This window comes from Ipomoea nil, unplaced genomic scaffold (genome assembly GCF_001879475.1).
Source record: "Ipomoea nil cultivar Tokyo-kokei standard unplaced genomic scaffold, Asagao_1.1 scaffold0319, whole genome shotgun sequence".
NCBI classification, from domain to species: Eukaryota; Viridiplantae; Streptophyta; class Magnoliopsida; order Solanales; family Convolvulaceae; genus Ipomoea; species Ipomoea nil.
Window position 1 is genome coordinate 1,594,390 of NW_017616747.1, and position 26,477 is coordinate 1,620,866.

At 40.5% G+C, this 26,477-nt stretch overlaps 1 protein-coding gene across 1 annotated transcript; it reads right to left on the reverse strand.

Moving 5' to 3' along the window:
• Nucleotides 1–1,983: 1,983 nt before the first annotated feature.
• On the reverse strand, nucleotides 1,984–6,336 carry LOC109171554. The gene is made up of 4 exons (XM_019320594.1): nucleotides 6,164–6,336; nucleotides 5,952–5,963; nucleotides 4,042–4,552; nucleotides 1,984–2,403 (listed from the first exon to the last, which is right to left on the reverse strand). Coding segments are annotated over exons 3-4 (468 nt in total). The 5' UTR covers nucleotides 4,509–4,552; nucleotides 5,952–5,963; nucleotides 6,164–6,336; the 3' UTR covers nucleotides 1,984–2,402.
• Between the last annotated feature and the right edge of the window lie 20,141 nt (nucleotides 6,337–26,477).

Sequence of the window (26,477 nt, forward strand, 5' to 3'; positions counted from 1 at the left end):
GGTGAGATGGGTGATGATGATGAGCCTTTAGGCGAAGCAGCACCAAAAGCGTATCTCGATAGTGAATTTTGGTTCCTCATGACCCTGTTTTAGCTTGACATGCAAAGCAGAATATATTCTGCACTTCCCTTTCATTATGTACTTAATCCAAAGTAATTACTATGCAAGATCACAATAATCAGTCAGATCATCAAAACTGTGGAGCATCAAAATTAAAGGGTTCAACACATACATGGAAAATTACAACGGCTTCTACGAGCAGAACCTGAGTGCTGGGGATTTTGGGGGTCCTGATGGGCGGTAACCGAGAGTGAATCTTGGAGAGTGAATCTTCTAGAGACCACTCCTAGCCTCTTCCGCTGCTTGGGATTGACTCACACTAAGGCAGCGTCGCTGGAGGGAGGATGTCGCCGGTCTACTAACGCCGCTACGACGTCACCGCTGTAACAGATAATTCTTCCGCTGCTTGGGATTGACTCACACTAAGGCCGCGTCGCTGGAGGGAGGACGTCGCCGTTGAAGGGAGGTTGCCGCCGGTCTGCTAATGCCGCTGCTTGGATTCACTCACACTAAGGCCACGTCGCTGGAGGGAGGACATCGCCGTTGAAGGGAGGTCGCCGCCAGTTTGCTAACGCCGCTATGACGTCGTCGTCGAAGGGAGAATCTCCTATGGTCAACGTTGCCGTTGCTGGAGGTTGCTGCCTGGTTGACGCCGGCGCAGATATTTCTTTGGAAAAAGGGAAAAGCTTTTAGAATTACCGTTTTGCCCCTGATTTTAACATTAACAAACAGAGAAATTAACGGAGGATCAAATTAGGTAAAAATTTCATAGTTGACGACTTAATTGGGTAAGAATAATAGTCAAGGATCAAATTGGTAATTACAACATAGTCGAGGGACCATTTTGGTTATTAACTCTTTTTATTAATACCATGAAAAAATAAAAAATAAAAATATATAATTAATAAAGCTAATCATATTAATTACTTGAAGGATTTGTTGACAAAGAGACTATTCAAATCACACAACAAATTGAAGTGAGAACAACTTCGCAATATCATTGTTTGACAATTAGCAGTTAGCGGTTAGCGTTAACGGATTATATTAGCGAATTTGACCAGCGAATTATATCAATGGTTGGTAAAAAGATATTTGAAAAAATTAATTGTTTAGATTAACATGTAAAATGACCTAAGGGTATGATATAATAACAATAATAACAATAATAATAATAATAATAATAATAATAATAATTGTTTTAAAAAAATAAAAAAATATAAAATATAATTAAGTCAATTATATTAACTACTTGGGAGATTTATTGACAAAAAGAGTATTCAAATCATACAACAAATTGAAGTGGGAAACTATCACGCAATGTTCTTGTTTGACAATCAGTAGTTAGCTCTTCAATATTAGTATATACGGAGAATTTAATAATTTATGCCCTAATTTTTATTTTCTCTCCCTTATGTCCTGTGTTTGGTTTCAACCATACCTATACAATTATTTTATTGACAACTATAATCAATCTTGACTATATTATCTTGCATTTGTAAACTTAGAATTGCCTATTTAAATACACAAATTTAACATTCAATTATCTATGCATGAACAATTCCAATATAATCTTGCATTGATATACTTTAAAATACTTATTTAAAAAAATATTGGGCATTATCTCAATCGCGCGTAAAAAACCTAGTGTATATATATATATATATATATATATATATATATATTAAAGGGAGTCTAGCTCCAAATCATGAACAACAAAAAGGTAAGGGGTTGAGAAACAGTCGGAGCAATCAAACTTAAATAAGACCTCTCGAATTAACAAATGAACGACCCTATTCGTAGATTGTTTAGCGAACACAAAATTAGATTTTTAAAATCTCTAGCTATGTTTTGAATGTCTTGCAAAATAATAATAAAGGTATTTAAAATAGTTGTAGAGGGCAAAAATGTCTTACTACATTACCATTGCAAGAAAATCACATAACAATCCCATTCAATTTAGTACCAACACTTTAAACACTTGTCCAAACTAATAAGAAAAAAATTATAACTCATTTGATCAAAGTAAAGTCCCAATTATTATCCCACATGAAACTAATAACCATTACATAAAAAATGCTATTAAAGCATCATATCGAAGGTATTCAAACCCTCTAATGGCGGGTCGAGAGATAAATCCATTGGCATCACTGCAATCAATCTCTAGGCCTCTCACTCAAACTCAACCAAAATGATCAACCTCTCTCATTGATCCCCTCACATTCCCCATATCCTCAATCAATCTGTTCTGGAGATCAATAAACTTGACCCTGACCCGAGTTACCTGTTGTCTGAATCCAATGAGAGTCATAACCTAAAATAGCATGCTCGTTTTGAGATTCCATTCTGCATAACCAAGAAATATTTTATATACTTAAAAGTGAACAAGGTAACATGGAAGAGTATCCAAGAAATATCAAACTGGAATAAATGAACACTTACTCATTCTTGTATGTTTTAGATACAAGCAAAGATTTTCACTCCCCATTTTATAAACAAATAAGATGAGAGCCTTTAGCTTAAAATGATACCACGTCAACAAAATCACCCCAACTAAGCTTTAAAATCAGTGAGTTTATTTGTTGTAAGCTAATTCTCAAAGATGTCATGGGCCGAATCAATGTAAATAAAAATACTTAACGGAAGAATAAAGGCTGGAAATTTGTTGAGATCCCAAACTCCCTGGGTTTTTCCCTTAAAATTTCTGCTTGCCTTTATTACCAATTCTTCCTCATATAATAAGAGGGTACAATGATTCCCATGCAAACAGAAAGGAACCTTTTAGAAACCAAACTGCAAAGTAATCCAAATAATCTAAATATAAAATGTGCTCTAACTAAATACTACTCGAACACAACATAATAACAAAATAATAATAATGACCTGGATGTGATTACAGAGAGACACAGTATCTTTTCTTGCGCTCCCTTCAATTGTAAGTATATCCCCAAAATGCATAAGAGTTTGACAACTTTTTGAAAATGAAAGTGCAACCATCATTTTTAGTCATCACAAGACTAATATGCAAAGTTGGTTGCTAGAATGGCAAATACATTATTTGGTAAACATATACCATAAGAATGCAAAAAACAAAAATTTTGACTTCTTCTATGTTGTCACACCCTTGACTAACCTAGTATTCAAGCACTTAACCACCCATCAAAAGTTGTGAAAAACCATAATTCAGTGAAAACTGCTACATTATGAAAAGTTAGTTTCTCAGGCTGCTAAGAAGGTAATTAAATAGATGTGAGCTTCCATACTCATCCTTCAAAGTCTGAGAACACTGGGGCATTACTTCACACAACCCTCCATCCATTTATTAGAAAAGGAACACACATAATCCTATGCAACTATGCACCAATCACATAAACAAACGAGCTTGTTCACGAGTTCTTAGCAAACGTGCCTACAACTGTTCAGACCCTGTTCGTTTATGAACCGAGCTCTAAAATTTGTTCATTTATGTTTGTTTACCTTAATAAACGAACATTTACCGAATACGAATACGAATACGAGTAGTTTACCGAAAGCTCTGTTTGCTGAATACGAATACGAGTAGTTTACCGAAAGCTCTGTTCGCTAACACCCATGGAGCTTACATACTCATCCTTCAAAGTCTGAGCACACTGGGGCATTACTTCACACAACCCTCCATCCATTTATGAGAAAAGGAAAGCACATAATCCTATGCAACTATGGACTACATTGTTTAGCTAAATGCCTAAAAATACAGAGAAAAAAAATTAAGATAGTAAATTGAAAATATTTTCAATGCAACAAATTTATAAATTCTTGAAAATATCATAATTTTATAAAATCTTATATAGTTGAGCAGTTTAGGGTGCATATGCAAACCCATAAAGGGTTCCACCTTTATAGATGAAAATGCAAAGTTAAGTTAAAGAAAAAAGATATAGTTCTGGAATAATCATTGAGAAAATCAAATAATCAAATAATCAAATAGTCATATAAAAATATTACCACAAAATTGGAGAAGATTTTGAATTGCCTTGTTGCTTCTGCATCTCTTGCTTCTGTTTCTCAACAACTTTATCAAGCGCAGAATGCAGAGCGTCGCGACCCCCAATCAGCAAACGTGTGATAACTTCCGGGTCCCTTTCGGATAGGGCCTCCTCGAATTCCTTCCGGGTGTTCTCTCTAAGAATATCACGCCAGAGAACGCCTCGGGAGTCAGGCCACATGAAGAAACGGGTAGCCCGGATAATGTCCCTGTAGAGACTAAGCGCCTCTCGGCGAGTGCTGGTGAGCCACTGGCGGGTCAGGATTTCATTATCGTTGTCGTTGAGACTCTTCCTCTCCTCCTTGACGATGTGCCGATCGAGAAGCTCCTCCACAGTGTCTGGCCCGTGGTGCAAGCGGCGGGGCAACCCGTATTGGACGGTTCGGACCTTCCTGAAAAGATGGATCGCCAAGGTTCGAGATGCCATGGTTTCTCCGTTCAGCGGTCGGGGTAGAAAAATCTTGAAATCAACTAATCCAAAAACCCCCAAAAAGCAAATGATATAGGAGATAAGAATTCGTTGCCTAAGCTCTTTTAAGTGACAGCTTATAAGAATTTGTCGCCTAAACTCTTTTCAGTGACAGCTTTGTCACTGGTAATCGTCTATGGTGGCCTGGAAGGTTCTTCGCCATTTGTTTACTAGGGATCCATATATGTTTGATAAGACTGATATAGCATTTATATTCAAGAAAAAATTAAAAATAAACTAAAAAATATAATCTACAGCAAACTAGCAAAGTCCTATAATAATATTTACTTTTCTGACCAGATTTATATGAAGAAGTGGGAGGGGGTTGCCACAGGTTTAAACTTCTTCGTCTAACTTTAGACAAAAATGGTCATGACCATGAAAGAAGATATTTAAATTTTGTTGGAAAAAAAGCACAAATCGCTACTTTGGTAGCTATTTGCTTAAAAACAAAAAGAAAAATTTGTCCAAGAAGATGAGGATTAATTTGTAATTTATACTAAAATTATGTAATACAGAAATGTATTAAAAATACACCAAAATCAATTGAAGTATCAATAGGAGTAGTTATCCCTAATGATATTCCAAACACAATATAATGCAATAAATAAAGCACCAAATAAGTACACAGTTGTAATTCGATAACGAAGTTGGAGAACACCTCCTAATCTACGGGGCCACGCCCAAAAACTTTTTCACTCAAGATCAACCCGCGGTTTTTAAAATTACAAGGTTGAATGATTTACAAAACTAGGTCTATCACATATTTAAGCATTAACCTTATAAAGCCATCACTATTTCATCACACAGAGAGATAACTAGTTGGGACAATACTTGAGCTCCATACAACCTACAGTACTACATTACCATTTACCATTGCAAGAAAATCACATAACAATCCCATTCAATTTAGTATCAACACTTTAAACACTTGTCCAAACTAATAAGAAAACAATTATAACTCATTTGATCAAAGCAAAGTTCTAATTATCCCACATGAAACTAATAACCATTACATAAAAAATGTTATTAAAGCATCAAAGGCAGGGGCGGATCTAAGATTTTATTTGAGTGGGGGCAAAGTTAATTGAACCATAACTTAACCATATATATATATATATATATCATTAATTAATCAAACCTCACATTCTGAATCAAATACAATTTTTTCAAGGGATAGAAAAACTACAATCTTTTCTCTCATTTAATCTTCAATAATTTTCTACGGAATGCAAGTTCATATTGTTAAGCCTAAGCAAAAATTTACATTAGAAAATGGTACAAGAAACATTCAATATTCTATATACTTTGTATTACAGTGACACAATATACATAAAACATTGAAGATTGAAAATTTAGGGCAAACTAATTAAGAGAATAAGGTTGAAGATTGGTTTGAACCTGAGCAATGGGCTGTGGAGTTGTAGTTATAGCGTTGTAGTGGTGGCGGCATGCATGGAGCAATGGGTTGCCAAATGAAGAGTGATGGTGATGATGACAAACATAATTAGAGAAATTAGAGCACTCCTAAGTTCAAAACTGAAAACTTAGGGCAAACAATTCGACAAATTAAGATTTATAGGAAGGGGGTGCAACCGGAGAGAACAACGAACCTGAGGTTGTGAGGTCTGAGCGGCTAAGCAGTAGTAGCCGAGCAGCGAGCCAGGCAGCCAGCGACGGTCGGAGACGAAGCCGGTGACTGGCGAGGCAGAGGCAGAGCGACAGAGCGGTTATTCCGGTGAAATGTGAAACTGTCGCGACAGAGGCAGAGCGAAGAGGGGTGAGAACTGGGGCTGAAACTTTGGAATAATGAATTGAAAATTTATATATATATATATATATATATATATATATATATATATATATATATATATATATATATATATATATATTTATATTTATATATATATATATATATATATATATATATATATTAGGATCATATGAAAACACTTGTTTAGGTGAGAACAAATTGTGTGCATTCATATAATTAATTTTAATGGTCTAGATTATGTGTGTGCTAACGCAGACTAAATGTGTGCAAACGCGATTAAGTGATGCGATTGATCTAGACCATTAAATAATATTAGATGGACGCACATGATCTGTTCTCACGATCTCACCTAAGCAAGCGTTCTCATTGGAACCCTCCTATATATAGGCTAATTTTCTAGTGCACTCCACTCTTAAAGTGTGAACCATGTGCACTCATCTGGTGCATTGATTTTGTGCATCTCACTGCCCAAAATAAACGACTTCCCCTTACGACGCATCGGCACACATGTTGCACGCGGGGCATATGCGGTATTCCCTTTTGTTGTTTAGTTTGCGTTGGACTTGAATTCTTTCACTTACGCAAGTTTCCCAATTTTCACGTCTCTACGCTCCCTGACTCCTCTCTGACTTCAGGACAATGGTTACGTATGGTGAAGAAATTCCGGCGCCTGTCGCGGCTACAGGTTCCGTTCCCCTTCCCCATACTTTTTTTATTATTTTTTTTTGTTGTGTCGGCATTTGGTATCCCATCCGTGGACTGCCGGGGTACGTGTGACAACCCAAAATTTATTTTATAAATTCGTTTTTCAGAAAATCCAAAATAGTAAATTTTCACTCCATAAAAAATTTTTACGAAGAAAACCGTGTTGAATAAATTAATTTGAGCCATTTTAAATTTGATTCGACACCGAGAAGGGATTTAATTTCCAATAGCCTAAAATTTTGGGTACATTACGTGCCAAGTTTTAAACTGAGAAACCTAACTGAGTGAAACTGGGAGAATTCTGAGAAGCTTTAACCAAGTGTGCATCTAGAAATCATTTTGGGACAATTCCATTTTCAACCCCAAACTATTTTAAATAGCAATTCTAGTCTTGGTCCATGAAGCATGGTAGACCATCCAAAAGCTTCATCCTGATTCATCTTTTAGCAAGCTACTTTACCTTTTTGCCCTCCACCAATCACGAGGGATCATCCTAGGGTTTTGTGTCTCTATAAATAAGAACTCTATCAGACCATTTGCGTCTTGATTCCACTCTTTGCTTCCCACATTTCAGCTTTGCAAATCAAGAGGCAACACAGTAAGTTTCATCCTCCTTCTCCATTCAATCCTAGCCTTCCATTTCCTTCTAGCTTTCATCCATTCTCTAAGGTTCTAGCCTTAAGCTTTGTGTGGTTTGTTTGAGTTGTTAGGAGGTGAAGAAGAGGGTAGCTAGCTTGGGAAGAAGGTGGAATCCCAGCTCAAGAGAAGAAGCTTCAAAGGTATAACACATGGATTCTCAAAGCTTTTAAGACTCTGTGAAGTCTTTCTTTTGAGTAGAAATGTTAGATATTTGAAGTGTTTGAGTTATTACATGATCTATTGTTGGTTTATGAGATGTTGTTGATGTTTTGGATGATTTAGAAATGCCTGAGTTGTGTTTGCAGATGAGAAGAAGGCATCTGGTGCACAGACGGTGTGCACCAGTAGGCCTAACGGCCCACCAGGGGACCGTTGGCTAGGACCGTGGCCAACCGGGCCTAGGGAACGACCCTAGAAGAGGGCCGTTGCCTAGAGCCGGCTTTTAGGCGGTCTGAGGGGCGGGCCTAGTTGAGCCCCGCCCCAAGCTCCGTTGAGAGGCTCCTGTGCAGTGGCCGGGCTCTTGTGGTTCAGCTACATGTCGTTTCGGATGGGGTGTCGCGGGCCCTTGTGGCTCGGTACCTCGGGGCCGTCTTGACGCACGTTTTGGCTTTGATTTCGTTGAGTTTGGAGAAGATTTGAGCCTTTTATGCTAGTTTTTGTAGAATTAATTGTTGTAGAGGTTTGGTTGGAGAAGTTCACTGTGAGTGTGTTTAAGTGTATCAGACTTTGAGTATTTATTTGCTGAGCATGTTAATGTTTGATTGATACATAGAGAAGCATGATCTTTAATAGTTGAGTTTAGTTAGCAAAGCATGTCTAAAATGTATACCATGATTCACTCAAATTATTGCCAAGTTGTTAGTTGATGTAGTGAGCAAAGTTTGCCTATCTTGAAAGTATCTTACAGTAAATGAGTTCTTTGAAGCATTTTGAGTTCCAAAAGCATGTTAATTACTTGCTAAGTGTTTATTGAGAAGATTTGTTAAGTCATGAGTTTCAAGCATAAATTATTGGATTGTTTGAGTTTCACAGTGAATAGAAGTTAGAAGCATATTTTACAGCAAATGTCATTATTGAGCATATCATGTTTTAAAAATGCATAAGTGACCAATGTGAGCCTAAATATTATTTTCCTAAAAACTCATATCCATGTTTGGAAAGTCTTTTATCTTGTTATTTGAGAATGAGTTGAGAAGTCATGTGCTTATTTGCATAAGAAAAGTATTGCATAATTGAGATGCATGAGTGATATTTATATATATATATATATCTATGGTGAGGAAAATAGTATTTTTGGAGGACCCGTTGGGACTATGTCCTTTTGGAGTAAAAGAGAAAGCAACGGACATTGTGATCCGATATCATGTAACGAGGCGTATTCCCATGTTACGAGGTTGGAAACTTCCCGCCAGGCTTGGAATCCTGGTCAGGGGTTGTGCACACTGATAGTTCGATACCTGATTCCACAGAGTATGAGTATTGGAACCACCAGATTGGTACTGTGGGCGGGATGAGAGATTGGCCGGCTAGACGCCGTGCCCAATGGGTTCATTCACAGTATGGTGAAACCTGACCTCGCCCACGAGTAAAGAGAAAGCGAGTCAAGAGACTCAAGAGAAAGAAAGCGAGTCATTGAGACTTAAAGAAAGTGAGTCAAGAGACTCAAGAGAAAGAAAGCGAGTCATTGAGACTCAAAGAAAAGAAAGCAAAGCAAGTCATTTATGACAACAGGAAACCTCCACAGAAAAGTATTCTTTTTGAAAGAGTGTGTGTGTGTGTGTATATATATATATATATATATATATATATATATATATATATATATATATATATATATATATATATATATATATATATATATATATATATATATATATATGACAGGATAATAGGGCTGGCACCCGACCCGGATCACAAATGAGCATTTGACTCAGCATCACATGGGAACCCAACAGGCAGAACTCCAACGGTTAGAATTCCAACAGGTGTCACCTTTATTGTCATTGAAGCCACCTTTGATGCCACCATTGATGAGAGAGAGTTAAAGCCTCAACGCCTCATTCATGACTCTTCATATTCTTGCCGTTAGCTCAGCTCCCCAAGGATGTCTCTTCATGTTGTTACCGTTAGGACCTGGCATAAATAGAACTTCCCTCAGCTGAGCGGGGGGCACACTGTACTTTCTATACTGAGACAAAAGCAATACAACTATTCGTTACTCTTATATTATATTTCCGGTAACATTATTACCGTCATTGGTGCTTTCATTGAGAGCCTGAGTCCAATACTCAAGCAGGCTATGACACACACAACTCATTCCTCTTTCAACAGCAAGCTTGAAAGAATGGTGTCCTGCAGCTCCCATGGTTCCCGCGACGTGAACAATGGCAATGCCTCAGGTGACCTCCGGGACCAACTCATTAACAATCGCGGAGGGGACCTCCAAGAACAGCTCAACAATGGGAGGCCCGGGGACCTTCGAGACCAACTCAACAATGGAGGGGTGAACCAAGCCGTGAACCTCCAGGCGACCGCCGATGTCATTCAGCAAGCAGTGACGGTGACGCTAAATCAGGTGGCGGTGGGACTGCAAGGCCAAGTGCTCCCGCCGCGGCCCCCAGGAAATAAGGGTGGAGACCCAAAGAAGTGGACCGGCCAGACGACAACCAGGCCCTTCCCAATCTGCACCAGAACGATTGGGACAAAGGGCGCCCATGCGGCAAAGATTAGGATCACGGGCCGAGGGATCCTCTACCAGAGGTCCTCGCCAACACGAAAACAGAGAAGCCTAGAAATCACCCACAGAGGAGGTGGGCGAGTCTCGGGAGCCGACCCCACGCCAACACGTTGATGAGTCGGCCTTACGTCGACACTTGGAGGAGCGACGCGTCGAAGAGCCGGCTTCGCGACGGCACTCGGCGGGGAAGCGACGCGTTGATGAGCGGGTTCCACACCGACACTTGGAGGAGCGGCAGCCGGCCCCGCGCCGGCACCCTGATGAGTCGGCCCTGGTCGAGAGGCTGCAGAGAAGAATCGAGGAGTTAGCAAGAAGGGTGGAGGCACGGGAGCAGTCGCCGGAACCCGAGGTACGGATGGCAGCACCATTCTCCCCAAGCATCATGGACGTACCTTTGCCGAGGGATTTTAGGTTGCCCGCCATCAAGGAGTACACGGGGGTCACTGACCCACGAGTCCACATGACGAGGTACAAGGCTGCTATGGTAATGATCGGGGCAGGGGACGCCATCATGTGCCGAGCGTTCTTGTCCACCCTGGATGGAGCGGCCCAAGACTGGTTCAACACCATCCCTGATGGGTCGATCCAAAACTTTGGGGAGTTGTCCAAGAGCTTCCTGACATACTTCTCCGGTAGCATACAGCGTAAGAAACCCTTCTCTCACCTCTGTGTAGTGAAGCAAGATAGAGGCGAGAGCCTCAAAGACTTCCTGATAAAATGGAAAAAGGAAGTCAATAATGTCTACGACTTCGACTCCAAGGGGGCGATCCCGATATTTATCCATGCCTTAAGATCAGGGTATTTCCACAAGCAGTTGAACGCCCACCACCCCTACTCTTACGAAGATCTGATAAGGACGGCTAGCCGCTATGCCGAAGCAGGGGACGTCGACAGGAAGAAGAAGGACGAAGAGGATGGAAGGAAAGGTGGGAAGCCTGGGAAAGCGGGTCCGCCCAGCCAGGCACCACCCTCGAACCACCCGACCGCAGGGAAAGGCCGAGACCACGAACGATCTCGCCTGGTCCCCTTGTGTAATCTAACTCCTCTTACCCATCCCGTTAGTGTCATTCTAAAGCAAGCTGAGGAGATGGGAATGGTAGAGTTCCCCGAGGAGTGCATGAAGGTCTCCCCAAAGGCAGAACAAACAAAGTACTGCAGGTTTCATAGTCAAGCCGGCCACGATACGGATGAGTGTCACGTTTTGAAGAGACAAATAGAAGAACTCATCCAACATGGCTACTTCCGACATTCGTCAAGCGATCCAAGCAGCAGCAACAACCGCATCACAATCCACCAAAAAATGTCTGGAGGAATGAGGATGGCACCGAGCCGTCCACCTCGAACGCCAAAAAAAAGAGACCACGACCAAATATCTGAGCAGAATGATAGCGAAAAAGAAACCGAGGTGGCGCCCAGACGACAAAAGAAGCACACCATACACTTTATCTATGGTGGACCCGCAGGGGGCGACACGCCCGCGGAAAGAAAGAAGTGGAGCCGGCAGCTATACGTGGGAGAAGTGGTGAGTCTTCCTAGAGAAAAGAAACAGAGACAGGAGGCCATCACCTTCTCTGATGATAACCTCCCAGAGGGCCCGTTACCCCATCGTGACGCCCTGGTGATTAAGATGGACGTCAACGATGTCATGGTCCACTGCATCTTAATCGACACAGGAAGCTCAGTCAATGTGATGTATTACGATGCCTTCACCAAGTTAGGGATATCTAGGAAGCAGCTCAAAGAAGTATGTACCCCACTCTCTGGATTTATGGGTGATTCAGTGGAGACAGAGGGGTCAGTGGTCTTACCAGTAGAGATAGACACGAGCCCTAACATTCGCAAACTTGACGTAGAATTCATCGTGGTAAGACTCGCTTGTGCGCACAACATCATATTGGGGAGGCCGGCACTGGAGGACCTCAAGGCCATAGTGTCGGTGGAACACTTGTGTATGAAGTTCCATACTCCGAATGGGATAGGAGTCGTCAGAGGAGACCAGCGAGCAGCCCGCAGTTGTTACGTAAAAGCAGTCAAAAAGATTGGCAGAAAGGATCTACAAGACCACATCATCTGCAAGGACGATCGATCGGGTATGGAGCTCAGAACATTTAGTTAGATATTATTAGTAATAATTTGTAGTCATGCTCCGCCCAGACCTATAAACAATATTTTGTAATCATGGTCTGCCCATGTTACTTTGCTCAAATAAAAGGTTATCAACACCACCTTCGATCAACCAAAAGCTGGCCGACGCCGCATTGCAAAAAAAAAAAAAAAAAAAAAAAAGGAACGAGTCGCACGCCCCGGCCACAGGTTGGCCGAGACGTGACTCGACTCGGATGGCCGAGGCGCCCGCCTCGGCCAAGTGTTGGCCGGGGCGCCCACCTCGGCCACGGTTCGGCCGAGGCGCCCGCCTCGGCCAACGCCGAAGTCCATCTCGGCAAAAAAAAAAAAAAAAAGAATAAAAAATATAATAAAAATAGGTCGGAGCCTGCCCCAGCCACGATCGGTCGAGGCTACGCCTCGGCCGCGATCGGTCGAGGCGACGCCTCGGCCACGATTGGGCGAGGCGACGCCTCGGCTACGATCGGTCGAGGCGACGCCTCGGCCACGATCGGTCGAGGCGACGCCTCGGCCACGAACGGTCGAGGCGACGCCTCGGCCACGAACGGTCGAGGCGACGCCTCGGCCACGAACGGTCGAGGCGACGCCTCGGCCACGATCGGTCGAGGCGACGCCTCGGCCACGATCGGTCGAGGCCACGCCTCGGCCACGATCGGTCGAGGCCACGCCTCGGCCACGATCGGTCGAGGCGCACGCCTCGGCCACGATCGGTCGAGGCGCACGCCTCGGCCACGATCGGTCTAGGCGCATGCCTCGGCCATGGTCGGTCGAGGCGCACGCCTCGGCCACGATCGGTCGAGGCGACGCCTCGGCCACGAACGGTCGAGGCGATGCCTCGGCCACGAACGGTCGAGGCGCACGCCTCGGCCACGGTCGGTCGAGGCGACGCCTCGGCCACGGTCAGCCGAGGCGCACGCCTCGGCCACGATCGGTCGAGGCGACGCCTCGGCCACGATCAGTCGAGGCGACGCCTCGGCCACTCTGCTAACCTAGGCCAAAGCCTATCTCGGCTAGCATAAGAAATAAAATAAAATCATATGTGATTTTAATATATATATATATATATATATATATATATATATATATATATATATATATATATATATATATATATATATATAAAATCACATACACAGTATCAAATAAAATCACATATCCTAAATCAAGCAGGATTCTGCACAGGATCAAGATAGATTCAGCCTTACTCCCAAGTCAACTCAAACACATCCGTTGACTCAGGAGTAGGGGGGACTGGTGACAGGATAATAGGGCTGGCACCCGACCCGGATCACAAATGAGCATCTGACTCAGCATCACATGGGAACCCAACAGGCAGAACTCCAACGGTTAGAATTCCAACAGGTGTCACCTTTATTGTCATTGAAGCCACCTTTGATGCCACCATTGATGAGAGAGAGTTAAAGCCTCAACGCCTCATTCATGACTCTTCATATTCTTGCCGTTAGCTCAGCTCCCCAAGGATGTCTCTTCATGTTGTTACCGTTAGGACCTGGCATAAATAGAACTTCCCTCAGCTGAGCGGGGGGCACACTGTACTTTCTATACTGAGACAAAAGCAATACAACTATTCGTTACTCTTATATTATATTTCCGGTAACATTATTACCGTCAATATATATATGTATATATATATATATATATATATACATATATACATATATATATATATATACATATATACATACATATATATATATATATATATATATATATATATATATATATATATATATATATATATATATATATATATATATATATCTTGCACTAGATTGCATGAGTAGTAGCACGAGTTTGCTTATATATATCTTGCACTAGATTACATGAGTAATAGCATGAGATTGCTTACATATATGTCTTGCACTAGATGTCATGAGTAATAGCATGAGATTGCTTATATGTATCTTGCACTAGATTGCATGAGTAGTAACATGATATATATATATATATATATATATATATATATATATATATATATATATATATATATATATATATCTTGCACTAGATTGCATTAGTAGTAGTATGAGTTTATTGATGAGATATGTCTTGCACAAGATTGCATGAGTAGTAAATGATAGTATGAGTTGCTAATGAGTTATACGCCTTGCACTAGATTGCATGATTGATAGTATGAGCTTGTTTGTGAGTTATATGTCTTGCAAGTGAATGCATGATAAGTATTTGATAGCATAAGAATGCTTATTTGAGTTATATGAGAAAGCATGAGATACTTGAATAATTGAGAAGTTTTGGACTAATCATAAGATGAGAATGTGACGAGTTGTTTAAGGGATAAGTATGCTTATATGAGTATTAGGTTGCAAGCATCTAGAAGTTAATGCCAAATATGTTTAAGTGTATAGACTTGATTGAGCAAAGAATGTGGAACTTTTGTTTTCCAAAGTATATACTGTATTTACTTTACAGGGTTGAGTGACGTTATTTTAAGAAATTTCAAAATAGCCATTTTCACACCATTAAAAATTTTTGCGATCATTGAATAAATTATTTTGGACTCATTTTAAATTAATACAACACCAAAACTTATTTTATTTCAAAATCCTTAATCTTCGGGTACTTCGTGTACCAAGTTTTAAATAGAGAAATCAATCTGAGTGAAACCGGGAGAATTCAAAGAAGCTTTAAACAAGTTTCATCTAGAAAATTTTTTGAGAAAATTCATTTTCAACCCCAAAGTATTTAAATAGCATTTCTAGTCTATGGTCCATGTTGCAAGATGGACCAAAGAGGCATTTCTCCTTGTCTGATCTTTTCTAGAACTACCACCAAATTACTACTATGCCCTCCACCAATCATTGAGTATCCTTCTAGGGTTTTGAACCCATATATAAGCAATAGAAAGTCAACTTTTCTCCTTATTCCATTCTTTGTCTTCCCACCCAAGAGCTTAGCAAGAGAGAAAGAAGAAACACAGTAAGTTTTGGTCCATTTTCATCCTTGTTCATCTAGCTTCTTCTCTTTAGCTTCAAATCTCTGAGGTTCTCCTCTTAAGTGTTGTTGTTTGGCTTGTTTGAGACATCTAGGTGGTGAAGGGGGTAGTGGTTGAGTTTGGAAGAAGAAGAAGGAATCCAAGCAAGAAGAAGAAGCAACAAGAGGTATAACCCCATGGACTCCCTCTTTGATTTTTGGCTCTGTGAAGCCTCTTTATTGAGTATAAATGAGTAGAAATGATGAGATTTTGTGGTGTTTAAGCTTGGAAATGATCTAGTATTTGTCCTTGAAGTGTTGAGAATGTTTTGGACATGTTTGGAATAATTTTTGCAGGTAAAAATCTCCATCTGGTGCATACTGTTCAGAGCAGCAGCCCTAGCCGCGGGCCATCAGGAGGGCCGCCTGGTAGAGCCGGGGCCAACCGGGCCTAGGGCACGGCCCTAGGAGAGGGCCGTTGCCTAGGCCCGGTCATGTGAAGGGTTACTTGGGGTGGCTCTTGAGGAGTCCCACCCCAGGTCCTTGAGTTTCATTCTGGGAAGATTTTGTGCAGTGGACGGGCCCTTGTGGCTCAGCTACGTATCGTTTCGGGTCAGGTGTCACGAGCCCTTGTGGCTCGGTACCTCGGGGCCGTCTCGACGCACGTTTTGGCTTTAACTTCGTTGAATTTGGATAAAAAATGAGTATGTTATGATGGATTTATTGAAGAAATTGTTACAGAGTATATATTGTTGAGTTCACTGTGTATGAGAAATATTTTGCTTTGTGATCACGATGTTATTTTTGTATCGAGTAGAGAAGCATGAATACTTGAGAATATGATTTATTATGAAAGCATGACTAAATGTGATATTGATCAATGAGTTTTGAAGCATATTTGTTGATAGAAATGTATAGAATTTGCTATGTTGCAAACCGAGTATGATATGATATCTTTGAGAATTTTATGTATTATATACATGGATTTGGAGCATGTTGTAGAGTATTTTGCATCTCACATATATCATATTTCAAAAATGCATAAGTGGCCAACGTGAGCCCAAGTATTACTTTCAAAAATCCATAAGCATGTGGTATATCATTATTTGATGCATTGAGAAGTTATAGAGATGTTGCGTGCATGAGATTGATGCATGAGAGATATATTTATGTATTATCTATATCGGTGAGGTTTTGGAGGACACTGTTTGGACTATGTCCTCTCGGATGATTATTATGGACATTGCGGTCCCAGTATATGTAACGCGGCGTATTCCTACGTTACGAGGTTGGAGACTTCCCGCCAGGATTGGAATCCTGGTTAGGGGGTGTGCACACTAAAAGTACGATACCTGATTCCACAGAGAAAGCAAGAAAGAAAGAAAGATATAGAACTAAGAGAGTGGTTCTGTGGGCGAGTTGAATATGTGGCCGGCTAGATTGCCGAGCCGGTTAGGTCTAGTCACGATTCGTGAAGACCTACCTCCCCACGAGTTAGAGGTTCCGTAGTTACGGATGTGGCGGATGCATGAGATTGCACTGTACGCTAGGGCTTCGCTACGGCGGAGTACCTGCCTCGCACAAGAAGAGAAATGAGAAGTATGAGAAAGCTTGAGCAAGAAAGATATCGAGTCAAGAGACTCAAGATAAAGTAAGCAAGTCATTTATGCTCATCATGTAGTACCGAGCCTTGTGCATTATTGGGAAAATAAACTAGACAACATCAACCTGACTGCGTTAGTTATTGCTTTTTACATGGTATACATCGTTGTGTAAAATTATTTAAAAGATTCTGAACGGTTACCATATCTATAGTCGCCGTCCCTACATGGTTTGTAGTCTTTAGTTCCTCATCTAGTCGCCTTGTAAACCACGTTAACCTCTCATCTTGGCTGGAGGAATGGCCACGACGGTGCCAATCTGCAACGAGATATGTTAAACACTGGTAGTTTATGGGGGTTCACGATATGGCAATTTGATTTAGTTTTCAATGTAAAGCATATATTTTATACACATTTTAACACTTTGAATTCCTAGCACCAGTGATACCACACATGAAGACCCATCTATGGCAAGCCCTTCCACCACAAACAACATGATAACACGAGTATTTAGATCCAAGAACCCCACGTACCTGTCACCGTGCGGGCAGCCGAACACCCACGGCCAGACGACAGGTGGAAGAGGAATGGTAGGGTAACCCTTGGTGGTGCTAAAAATCAGGCCAAACGGATACTCTCCTTGGACGATCGGACCCCTCCCTTTGCGATCTGCCACATCCCGCTTCCCCAGGCCTACACATTGGGGGGATGGCTGCAGCCCAGGCCCCATCTGCTGCATCAGAAGAGGTACCTAGCACCGAATTTCGTGATACACATAAGTAAACATAGTAGTGCACGACAAATGAGAAAGTTTAGACACAAACCTGAGGAGACGGTGTGCCAACACCCGGCGGCTGCCCCATGTTTTTTTCCAGATTTTGCGTAGCCAACTCTTGTGTCATCCCTAGGCAAAAGCTAGGAGCATCAACCCCACTGATAGACTCTGTTGCCTCCAACTCCCTGAAGAATTCAGGGTCATGCCACATGGGTTCCTCGTGGTGAATCGGCGTCGGGGCGGGGGGTTGAGGTACCTCTCTAGGCTTGGGTCTTAAATTATCCCATGCAACAAATCCACTATAGCAACGACCCGATCAAAATTGTGGTGTTCACGGGCTAGATTGGGGTGGTGCTGTACGGTATCAACAACTCTTGAAACAACTAAGAGCAGGTCTCCGATCATTGTTGCAAACTCTTTGTCAAAGGCCTACAGCAAACGTGGAATTAAATTATCAAGTAAATGTTTTCCAACATAAAATACAACTTGATTGCAAGAATATTCCTGTCATACCTGGTTATGCGCCAATGCGGGCACATGGGGCGCCGAGTGCATACCGTTGTTCCGTTGCCCTCACGGTTAGACTACCCGTGGCCTCGTCCTGGCTGATCACGTTGTCATTGGAAGTCGATGCACGCAGAGGTGCTTCCACCTGCACTAACCTCCCGGCACTCATGTGCTTTAATTTGCTCCGTGGTCTACCCGTCCAACGCTGGGATTGTCCTCAGCACATCCCGTGCAGTGACCACCACCCTATCAATATATAAGAGCTGCACCAACAAAGTTACCCATACATTAGCAACCGTTAATTAACAAACTACATTTTTCCATACGTTCTAGCACAAAATAACACTTACCGTTAGAAAGAGCAATGGTCCCGTGAATTTGCGGGAGGTGTTTTCAGACCAGCTAGCATGGGTGCTAACCAACGAGTGCAAAAGATACCCGCACCAATCCAGATCCTTGATCTTGGTTACGTCGCTGAACATGTGCACAATCTTCTGGTTTATATTGCCATTAGGGGTGCTTAAAACTAGGGTGCTTACAGCGACGACACTAAAATGTCGTTTAAACCAAACCCCACCATCTTTGAGACCTAAAAGCAGTGTGCTCAATGCCTTGATTGTGTCCCCCCCTCTTTGCTGCTTCACCTCGACCCTCTATTGGTGCAGGTCAGGACCTACAGCTTGGGTATCATGCTCTGTGATGGGTATTGTAACATTTTGGAGTCCCAATACAGCTGCAACGTCATCCTTGGTGATTTTGATGTATCTCCCATTGCCCAAGTCCAATTCCATTTTCGAAGGGTTAAAAAAAGACACCAACAAATAGCCAAGGCGAAGTGGTAACTCCGTGATCCGCAAACCTAGAAGGCTCCCCATTCCAATACTGGTGACTTCCTGCCTCTGCCGTGGTGTTAGTGAATTGACAACCCGCACGAGTTCCTTGGGCATCCCCTGCGTGTTGATCTTGGTAAAGGGGCAATCCGCGTGTCCAGGCCCAGCTCGCAGAGATCCTTCGTACTACACATCATTCAGGACCTGCAGCGGGGTCTAGAAGTCCTCACCAGACTCACTTCCGTCATTAGTTACTAGAATTGTATGTTATGCATCCCGACCTGAGACAAACCAGAGCAGACATGTGAGCATTCGACCCCATTTAAGTTAAATATATGATCATTTCTTTCACTTAGGTAATAGATGATTGTGTAGCGAACAACTTAAAATCACCACCCCCCCCCCCACAAAGTTGCTCTGACACAGGCAAAAAAGCGTTTATTGATAATCTATCTTCAAATATAATGACACTTATCTAAACTAGTCCAACATAAAAATGTTTTCAAATAGTACATATCTACACTGCCTAATTCAGCTCTTGTACACCTAATCTACTATAAAGTTTCATTTTTTTCTGCAATTCTCAGTACAGGGTAGCAGACGTGGTTTTGTATTTGTAAAAAGGCGCATTGATTTGTCTGAGGAAATTCTTGCCCCGATTATATAGTATTTTCCATTGTCTTAATAAGCTAATTTAACAATATGCATTCCAGAAATAACTCAATGGAGTTTGTGCAGCTGATGATCACTGCAGTACCTAAGGTGTCCAGGTTTCTTTATAGTTAATGGTGTCTAGGTTCCATTATATTTAATTTAGAAACCTGCAACTGTAAGTAATAAACAGTACGACTCCATAAAAACTGTCTTCCGTTTGTTTTTTCAATTTTAAATGGGTATCTTATCTTCTATAAAGTGCTAAGGTTCATATGCAGTATGCTCACAGTTTGTTGGCCAGAATGGGGTGGGTGAATTATACTATTTGGGGTGGGATTATGGTAAGAACTAGTTCTTGCTAAGCTAAGCCATGATCTAATTAGAAGTGATTTGAATTAGCACATACTAATTATCACCTACCATGGAGTTAATTAATCCTAATGCGATTGTGGCAGAATTTGTTTCGATTTCCCCCGAGATCATTTGCAGTGCATCACCTTCAACCCTACATAACTTAACCACGCCCATTACACAACTTCAATGAATGGACTCAATTTCCCCAACCCACACTTCTGCACAAACAATCCCCCACGCACCCTAGGAGTTTGTATCCCATCCATTCCTACCTAGTTAAAACACAACAGCATACAAACAGCCCACCACTCAGCCCACCCTCACAAAACCACCGACCCAACAAGGAAAAAAATGGAAAATAAAAATGCAAGGGAATCGGAGCTAACCCCACTGCGCCGACCGTTGCACCGACCGTCTCCTTGCAGCAACCCTAGACGCTACCCAGGAAGTCGGACGATCGCAGACCCCACGAGCCGTCGATCGCGGAGGACAACCGCTTAACCGTCGCTTGAAGGTCCGGTTCCCACTCCAACCCTGTGCGAACCGGTTGCCGGCGTGACCGGATCTCCCAGTCCTAACCCTCTTCGACCGGCGATATCCACTTGAACGCGCCATGAGCTTTCGACAATCAACCTGCAATAGCGAGAGGACAGAGAGACTAACTAATGGAAGTCGTAAAAGAGATAAAACCCAACTAGAATTCTGAACCCCTGGTTACGCTCACTACCGAGCCAATAGGGTTATTCCAAAAACGCCCCCAAAATTGTCAATAGCGAAGATGTACAACTCAGCCGCGGTGCACACTAGCCCCTTGCACCCTCACTCCCGACCATTGATCAACTAAAATGATCGACTAAGACGAGTGCACATGTTCACATGATACCTAAAGTTCACACCATATATATATATATATATATATATATATATATATATGTGTGTGTGTGTGTGTGTGTGTGTGTGTGTGTGTGTGTGTGTGTGTGTGTGTGTGTGTGTGTGTGTGTGTGTGTGTGTGTGTATGTATGTATGTATGTATGTATGTATAGGGTTGAGTTCACATGAGGACTGAAATACATAGAGGACTGTGCGGACCAATATTGGGGCTCACAACAAATTAGTATCAGGCACACAACTTAATACACAATGACACACAAGAATACATGTAAACATCAGGTTTTGTACCCAGGCTCTATCAATTAACAAATCTATGCACGCGACATACAAACTGTGGCACACGACTACATTAGGCCATGCACACGACATATAAAACAATGGAACAGTCATATTAGTCCTCACAGTCCTTTATAATATATCGATCCTCATTTGAACTCAAGTATATATATATATATATATATATATATATATATATATATATATATATATATATATATATATATATATATATATATATATATATATATATATATATATATATATATATATATATATATATATATATTGTTAGGAATAAATTGTAATAGCTTTTGATATGCCAAATTGTAAAACGTAGAACCCCAATTTTATTTTGGTTAGATTAGTCGAGTCATAGACCAAGAAAGGGAAAAATAAATTCATTAGTTGAGGAAAATGAATGAATAAGATATAAAGCTTAAAATCAAGAATTTGCCTAGTGAAATTGGCAAACAGAAGAGGAAGATGTATGTGTATGAAGATGTGTACACAAGTTATGAAGACTTTCATCCGAAGAAGAAATCTCTCAAAGAAATTCAAGAAGAAGTCCCTCAACAAATCCTAAAGAAGAAAGAACGTGACTTGAAGTTTGCATGAAGCTATCTTGAAGATCAAACATCTATAAAAAGAAAGGAGTACACCAAGTGAAACAAAATGATGACTAAAAGGTTGTATGGACGAGTTGATAAAAGCTTGAAATATTATATGCAAAGTCATAGGTTTGAATCTCATATCCCACATCTTTTAAAGATCAACAGATCAAGTTTGGGCAATGATTCAATAGGGAAGAGATTCCAAGTTGACTATAAGATGAGATTTCCAAATTGAAATTGGGATGCAATTTCAAATTGAAAGGGATCTCACTCTTGGGCAGAAGTAGTAGGGATCTCAATGGGAGTAAACAAACCCATTTGAATCACCCTTGGGCAGAAGTGAAGTAGGGAAACCCATTTGAATCACCCTTGGGCAGAAGTGAAGTAGGGATATTAAGAGAAGTAGGGATAGGGATCTCACCCTTGGGCAGAAGTTTCAACCCATTTGATGGGAGTAAACAAACCCTCCAGGGTGGATGCAATTTCAAATTGAAAGGGATCTCACCCTTGGGCAGAAGAAGTAGGGATGCAGAAGAGAAGTAGGGATATTTGAATCCCTTGGGCAGAAGAAGTAGGGATCTCACCCTTGGGCAGAAGTTCCCTTGGGCAGAAGAAGTAGGGATCTCACCCTTGTGCAGAAGTTTCAACCCATTTGATGGGAGTAAACAAACCCTCCAGGGTGGATGCAATTTCAAATTGAAATGGATCTCACCCTTGGGCAGAAGAAGTAGAGATGCAGAAGAGAAGTAGGGATCTCACCCTTGGGCAGAAGTTTCAACCCATTTGATGGGAGTAAACAAACCCTCCAGGGTGGATGCAATTTCAAATTGAAAGGGATCTCACCCTTGGGCAGAAGAAGTAGGGATCTCACCCTTGGGCAGAAGTTTCAATTTGATGGGAGTAAACAAACCCCCCCAGGGATCTCACCCTTTAATGGGATTAAAAAAACCAAAGATTGAAAGGGATCTCACCCTTGGGCAGAAGTTTCAATTTGATGGGAGTAAACAAACCCATGAAGTCCAGACGTGAAGAAGAAGCAAAAAATACTAGTCCAAACTAGTAAGGGATTAAATTGGAGATTATATTTTTGAAGATGGAAATCCCAAGAGGCATGGTGTAGTCATATTATTGAAGATGGAAATCCCAAGAGGCGTGATCTACACCAGATGAAGTTTTTGGGACACCATTTTTGCGAGAACTTAAAACTCAACTTGCAGAGAATCTCTGACATATCTGCAACGTTATCTTATCCTCTAAAAAGGCTATACAACTAGAAGAAATTCAAAAATGAGAACGTTTCTTTTCAACGGACAGATTCTCATTACCAGCTATAAAAAGATGAAGATTGAAGCAGTGGAAAGCAGAAGCAAGTATACAAAGAAGCAAGAATACAAAGAGCAAAGAACAGAGCTAAACAGAGCATACGAAAATCAAAACAGTTTTCCATCTCAAGAGCTTGAATTGATATATTCTTAGTGAGATAAACACTCAGAGTGATACAAAGCTTACAAAAGAAATATCCAAGAGTGTTAGAATCTTCATCAACTACAAGAGACTAAGCGCATCATTGAAGATCAACTACAGCGTCTCGAAGTTGGAATCAAGGAAAACTTGTTTTGGAGCAAAACAAGAGAAAGTGGGAAAGTAGCACGGAGTTGTGAAATTTTGGATTGTCACACGGAGTTTTGAAATCCTGGATTGTCACACGGAGTTGTGAGATCCGAAGCAGCAGTGTCGGAGATACTGGCGTGATTAGTGCGGGCTTTGTGATCAAAGTACTAGATCACAGAAGGAGCATTTCTACCGGAGCGTAGAAGACGGGGGAAAGTAACGCGGAGTCGTGAAATCCTGGGAAAGTAGCGCGGCGACGTGAAAACCCGAAGCAGCAGTGTTGGTGGCACTGGGCGTGATTAGTGCGGGCTTGGTGATCAAAGCACTAGATCACGGAATTCATTGTATCTTGGAACCAAGTAGTGGTGGATATAGTGAATTGCTCTTGGAGATAAGAGCAAGTGGAGTAGGAGGATTACACCACCTCCGAACCACTATAAATTGCTCTGTGTTCTTTACCGCTTTCTTTACTTACTGCTCTTACTTGCTTCTCACGAGAATAATCTTGACACAAATACACACACACCGTACTGTTTAATATTTTCGCTGTGCACCAGACTCTAACAATCTAGTTAAGAGTCTATGTTTCTCTGTTGCCTTAGCAATTGTTGTACTGTGCAAAAAAGTTTAAAAATCTATTCACCCCCCTCCCCCCCTAGACTTTTACCTTATCTCTTTTGGGACCAACAACAATATATATATATATATATATATATATATATATATATATATATATATATATATATATATATATATATTGCGAACTGCCCGCCCAAGAGATAACTGTGAACCATTCAGTGCCGTCCACGTATCCAGATCAACGAATCAGATGTAATTTTAAAAAAATGATGCGGCGACATTTTCATAAATAACTCAAACTTTGGTGAATGTAAATGTGTTATAAGTGCAAGTGGTTGGTGCACCTTTGCAAGTAAAAAGGGCAGGTAGAATCACTTACGAGTGCATTTACTTTCATTTACAAGTGCATGTAATTTTACCTTGTAAACATTCATGCACCTAAGTGCAACTACTTATAACTATAGATGCACCTAGTTATAACGTTCGGTGCACTTAGTTTTGATGCTCAGTATAAATTTTACTTGCACCTGTAATACATTTTACCTGCACTTGTAATACATTTTACATGCACTGAGGTGCACTATATGAAATTGTTACTTGCACTTGTAATACATTTTACTTGTACTTCGATGTTCAATTATTTTTGAAAATGCCACTGCATTTTTTTTAAATCAGTGTTTCTCATCCCTTCGATCTGGACACGTGGACAGCGCTGAAGGGTTCTCAGTTCTCTCCTGGGCGACCGTTCGCACAAGAGTGCGCTATATATATATATATATATATATATATATATATATATATATATATATATATATATATATATATATATATATATATATATATATATGTATGTATGTATGTAAAAGATTGGGATCAGGTGCAAAAGACTTTTAAAGGAAAAATGCGCACAAATCTTAGCCATTAAATTCATCAAGATCTACTGCTCTTTAAAAGATTGGAGGGTTTATTTGACCATTTTCCCTTTTGATTTTAGTTTCTTTTTATTTGATTTTCCAACTTTACCGTATATTATATAATTTTCTTCCCTTAAATATCCATACATCCCATTAGTATAAACTTTAGTAACCGAATAATTCGTTAACTATTTATTATTCTTAACTTACTCATTGATTTCTATAAGAAAGGTCTTAGGTTTGAAACTCATCCCAATCAGAATTTGCATAATTGTTAATCATATACTACGAATATGTCAGATAACATACTTGTTTGACTATTTTTAATTACTTTCATTTGTTATATAATATTATACATATTTTTTGCAATATATATGTATATATATATATATATATATATATATATATATATATATATATATATATATATATATATATATATATATATATATTTCTTTGTTTTGAACTATACTGCTTGTCCAGAAAGAAATATCTTGAAATGTATAAGAAATCAAGGACCATTGTACTATTGTAGGGTTGTTGACTTGTATTTTAATATGAAGTTGTGAATTTATTTTGAGTGCTTTTATGTTTCAACAGTGTTGTTGACTTGTTGACTTGTAATTTGATGTAAAGTTGTTTTTCAAGTGCTTTGAACATTGAAATTTGGACTTTTGAATTTTTTAAAGTTCTTTTATTATTTATGTATGCGTACAACTGCAGTCATTTTTATTATTAATGAAAACATGAAATTAAATAGGATGAACTCAAACTCGAACTTAAATTCGAGCCATTTTGAGTCGAACTTTTACTCGACCTCCTCGAAAGTTCACAAGCTCGAACTCGATCAGTCTTACTCGAGATTAAACTCAATTTGAGCTCATTTAAACCCCTATTAAAGATATCACAACCAATCATTGATTGTCAGTGGTGAACAAAGGAGTGTGATGATAAACGGCGCAGATGAGCTCATCATGAGTCATGAGCATTGAGCATCCTGCATCCCTCTCGTTGGTTGCATCCACGTGCCAAATTCCCACCGAAATTTAAGTAATTGGAGCCATGTGCATACATCGTTATACATACTCATATAATAGCTGTATATAAAACAATATACATAGAGTTAATACCCAAAATCGTCCTCGACTATAGTGATTCTTCTCAATTTCGTCCTAAACGACTTTGGTGACCTAATATCGTCCCAGACTTTTGTGTTTCGCTCAATTTAGTCCCAGATTTTTGTAGTTTTGCTCAATTTAGTCCATCATTTGTTATTCTGTCCATTTGGTGTTAAATAAATAGACAATTCAGTAATTTTAATATTGACATCTCTTTACTCATAGACATGTGAACTGCGAAATCTCTTTTTTTTTACGAATTACCCCAGAAT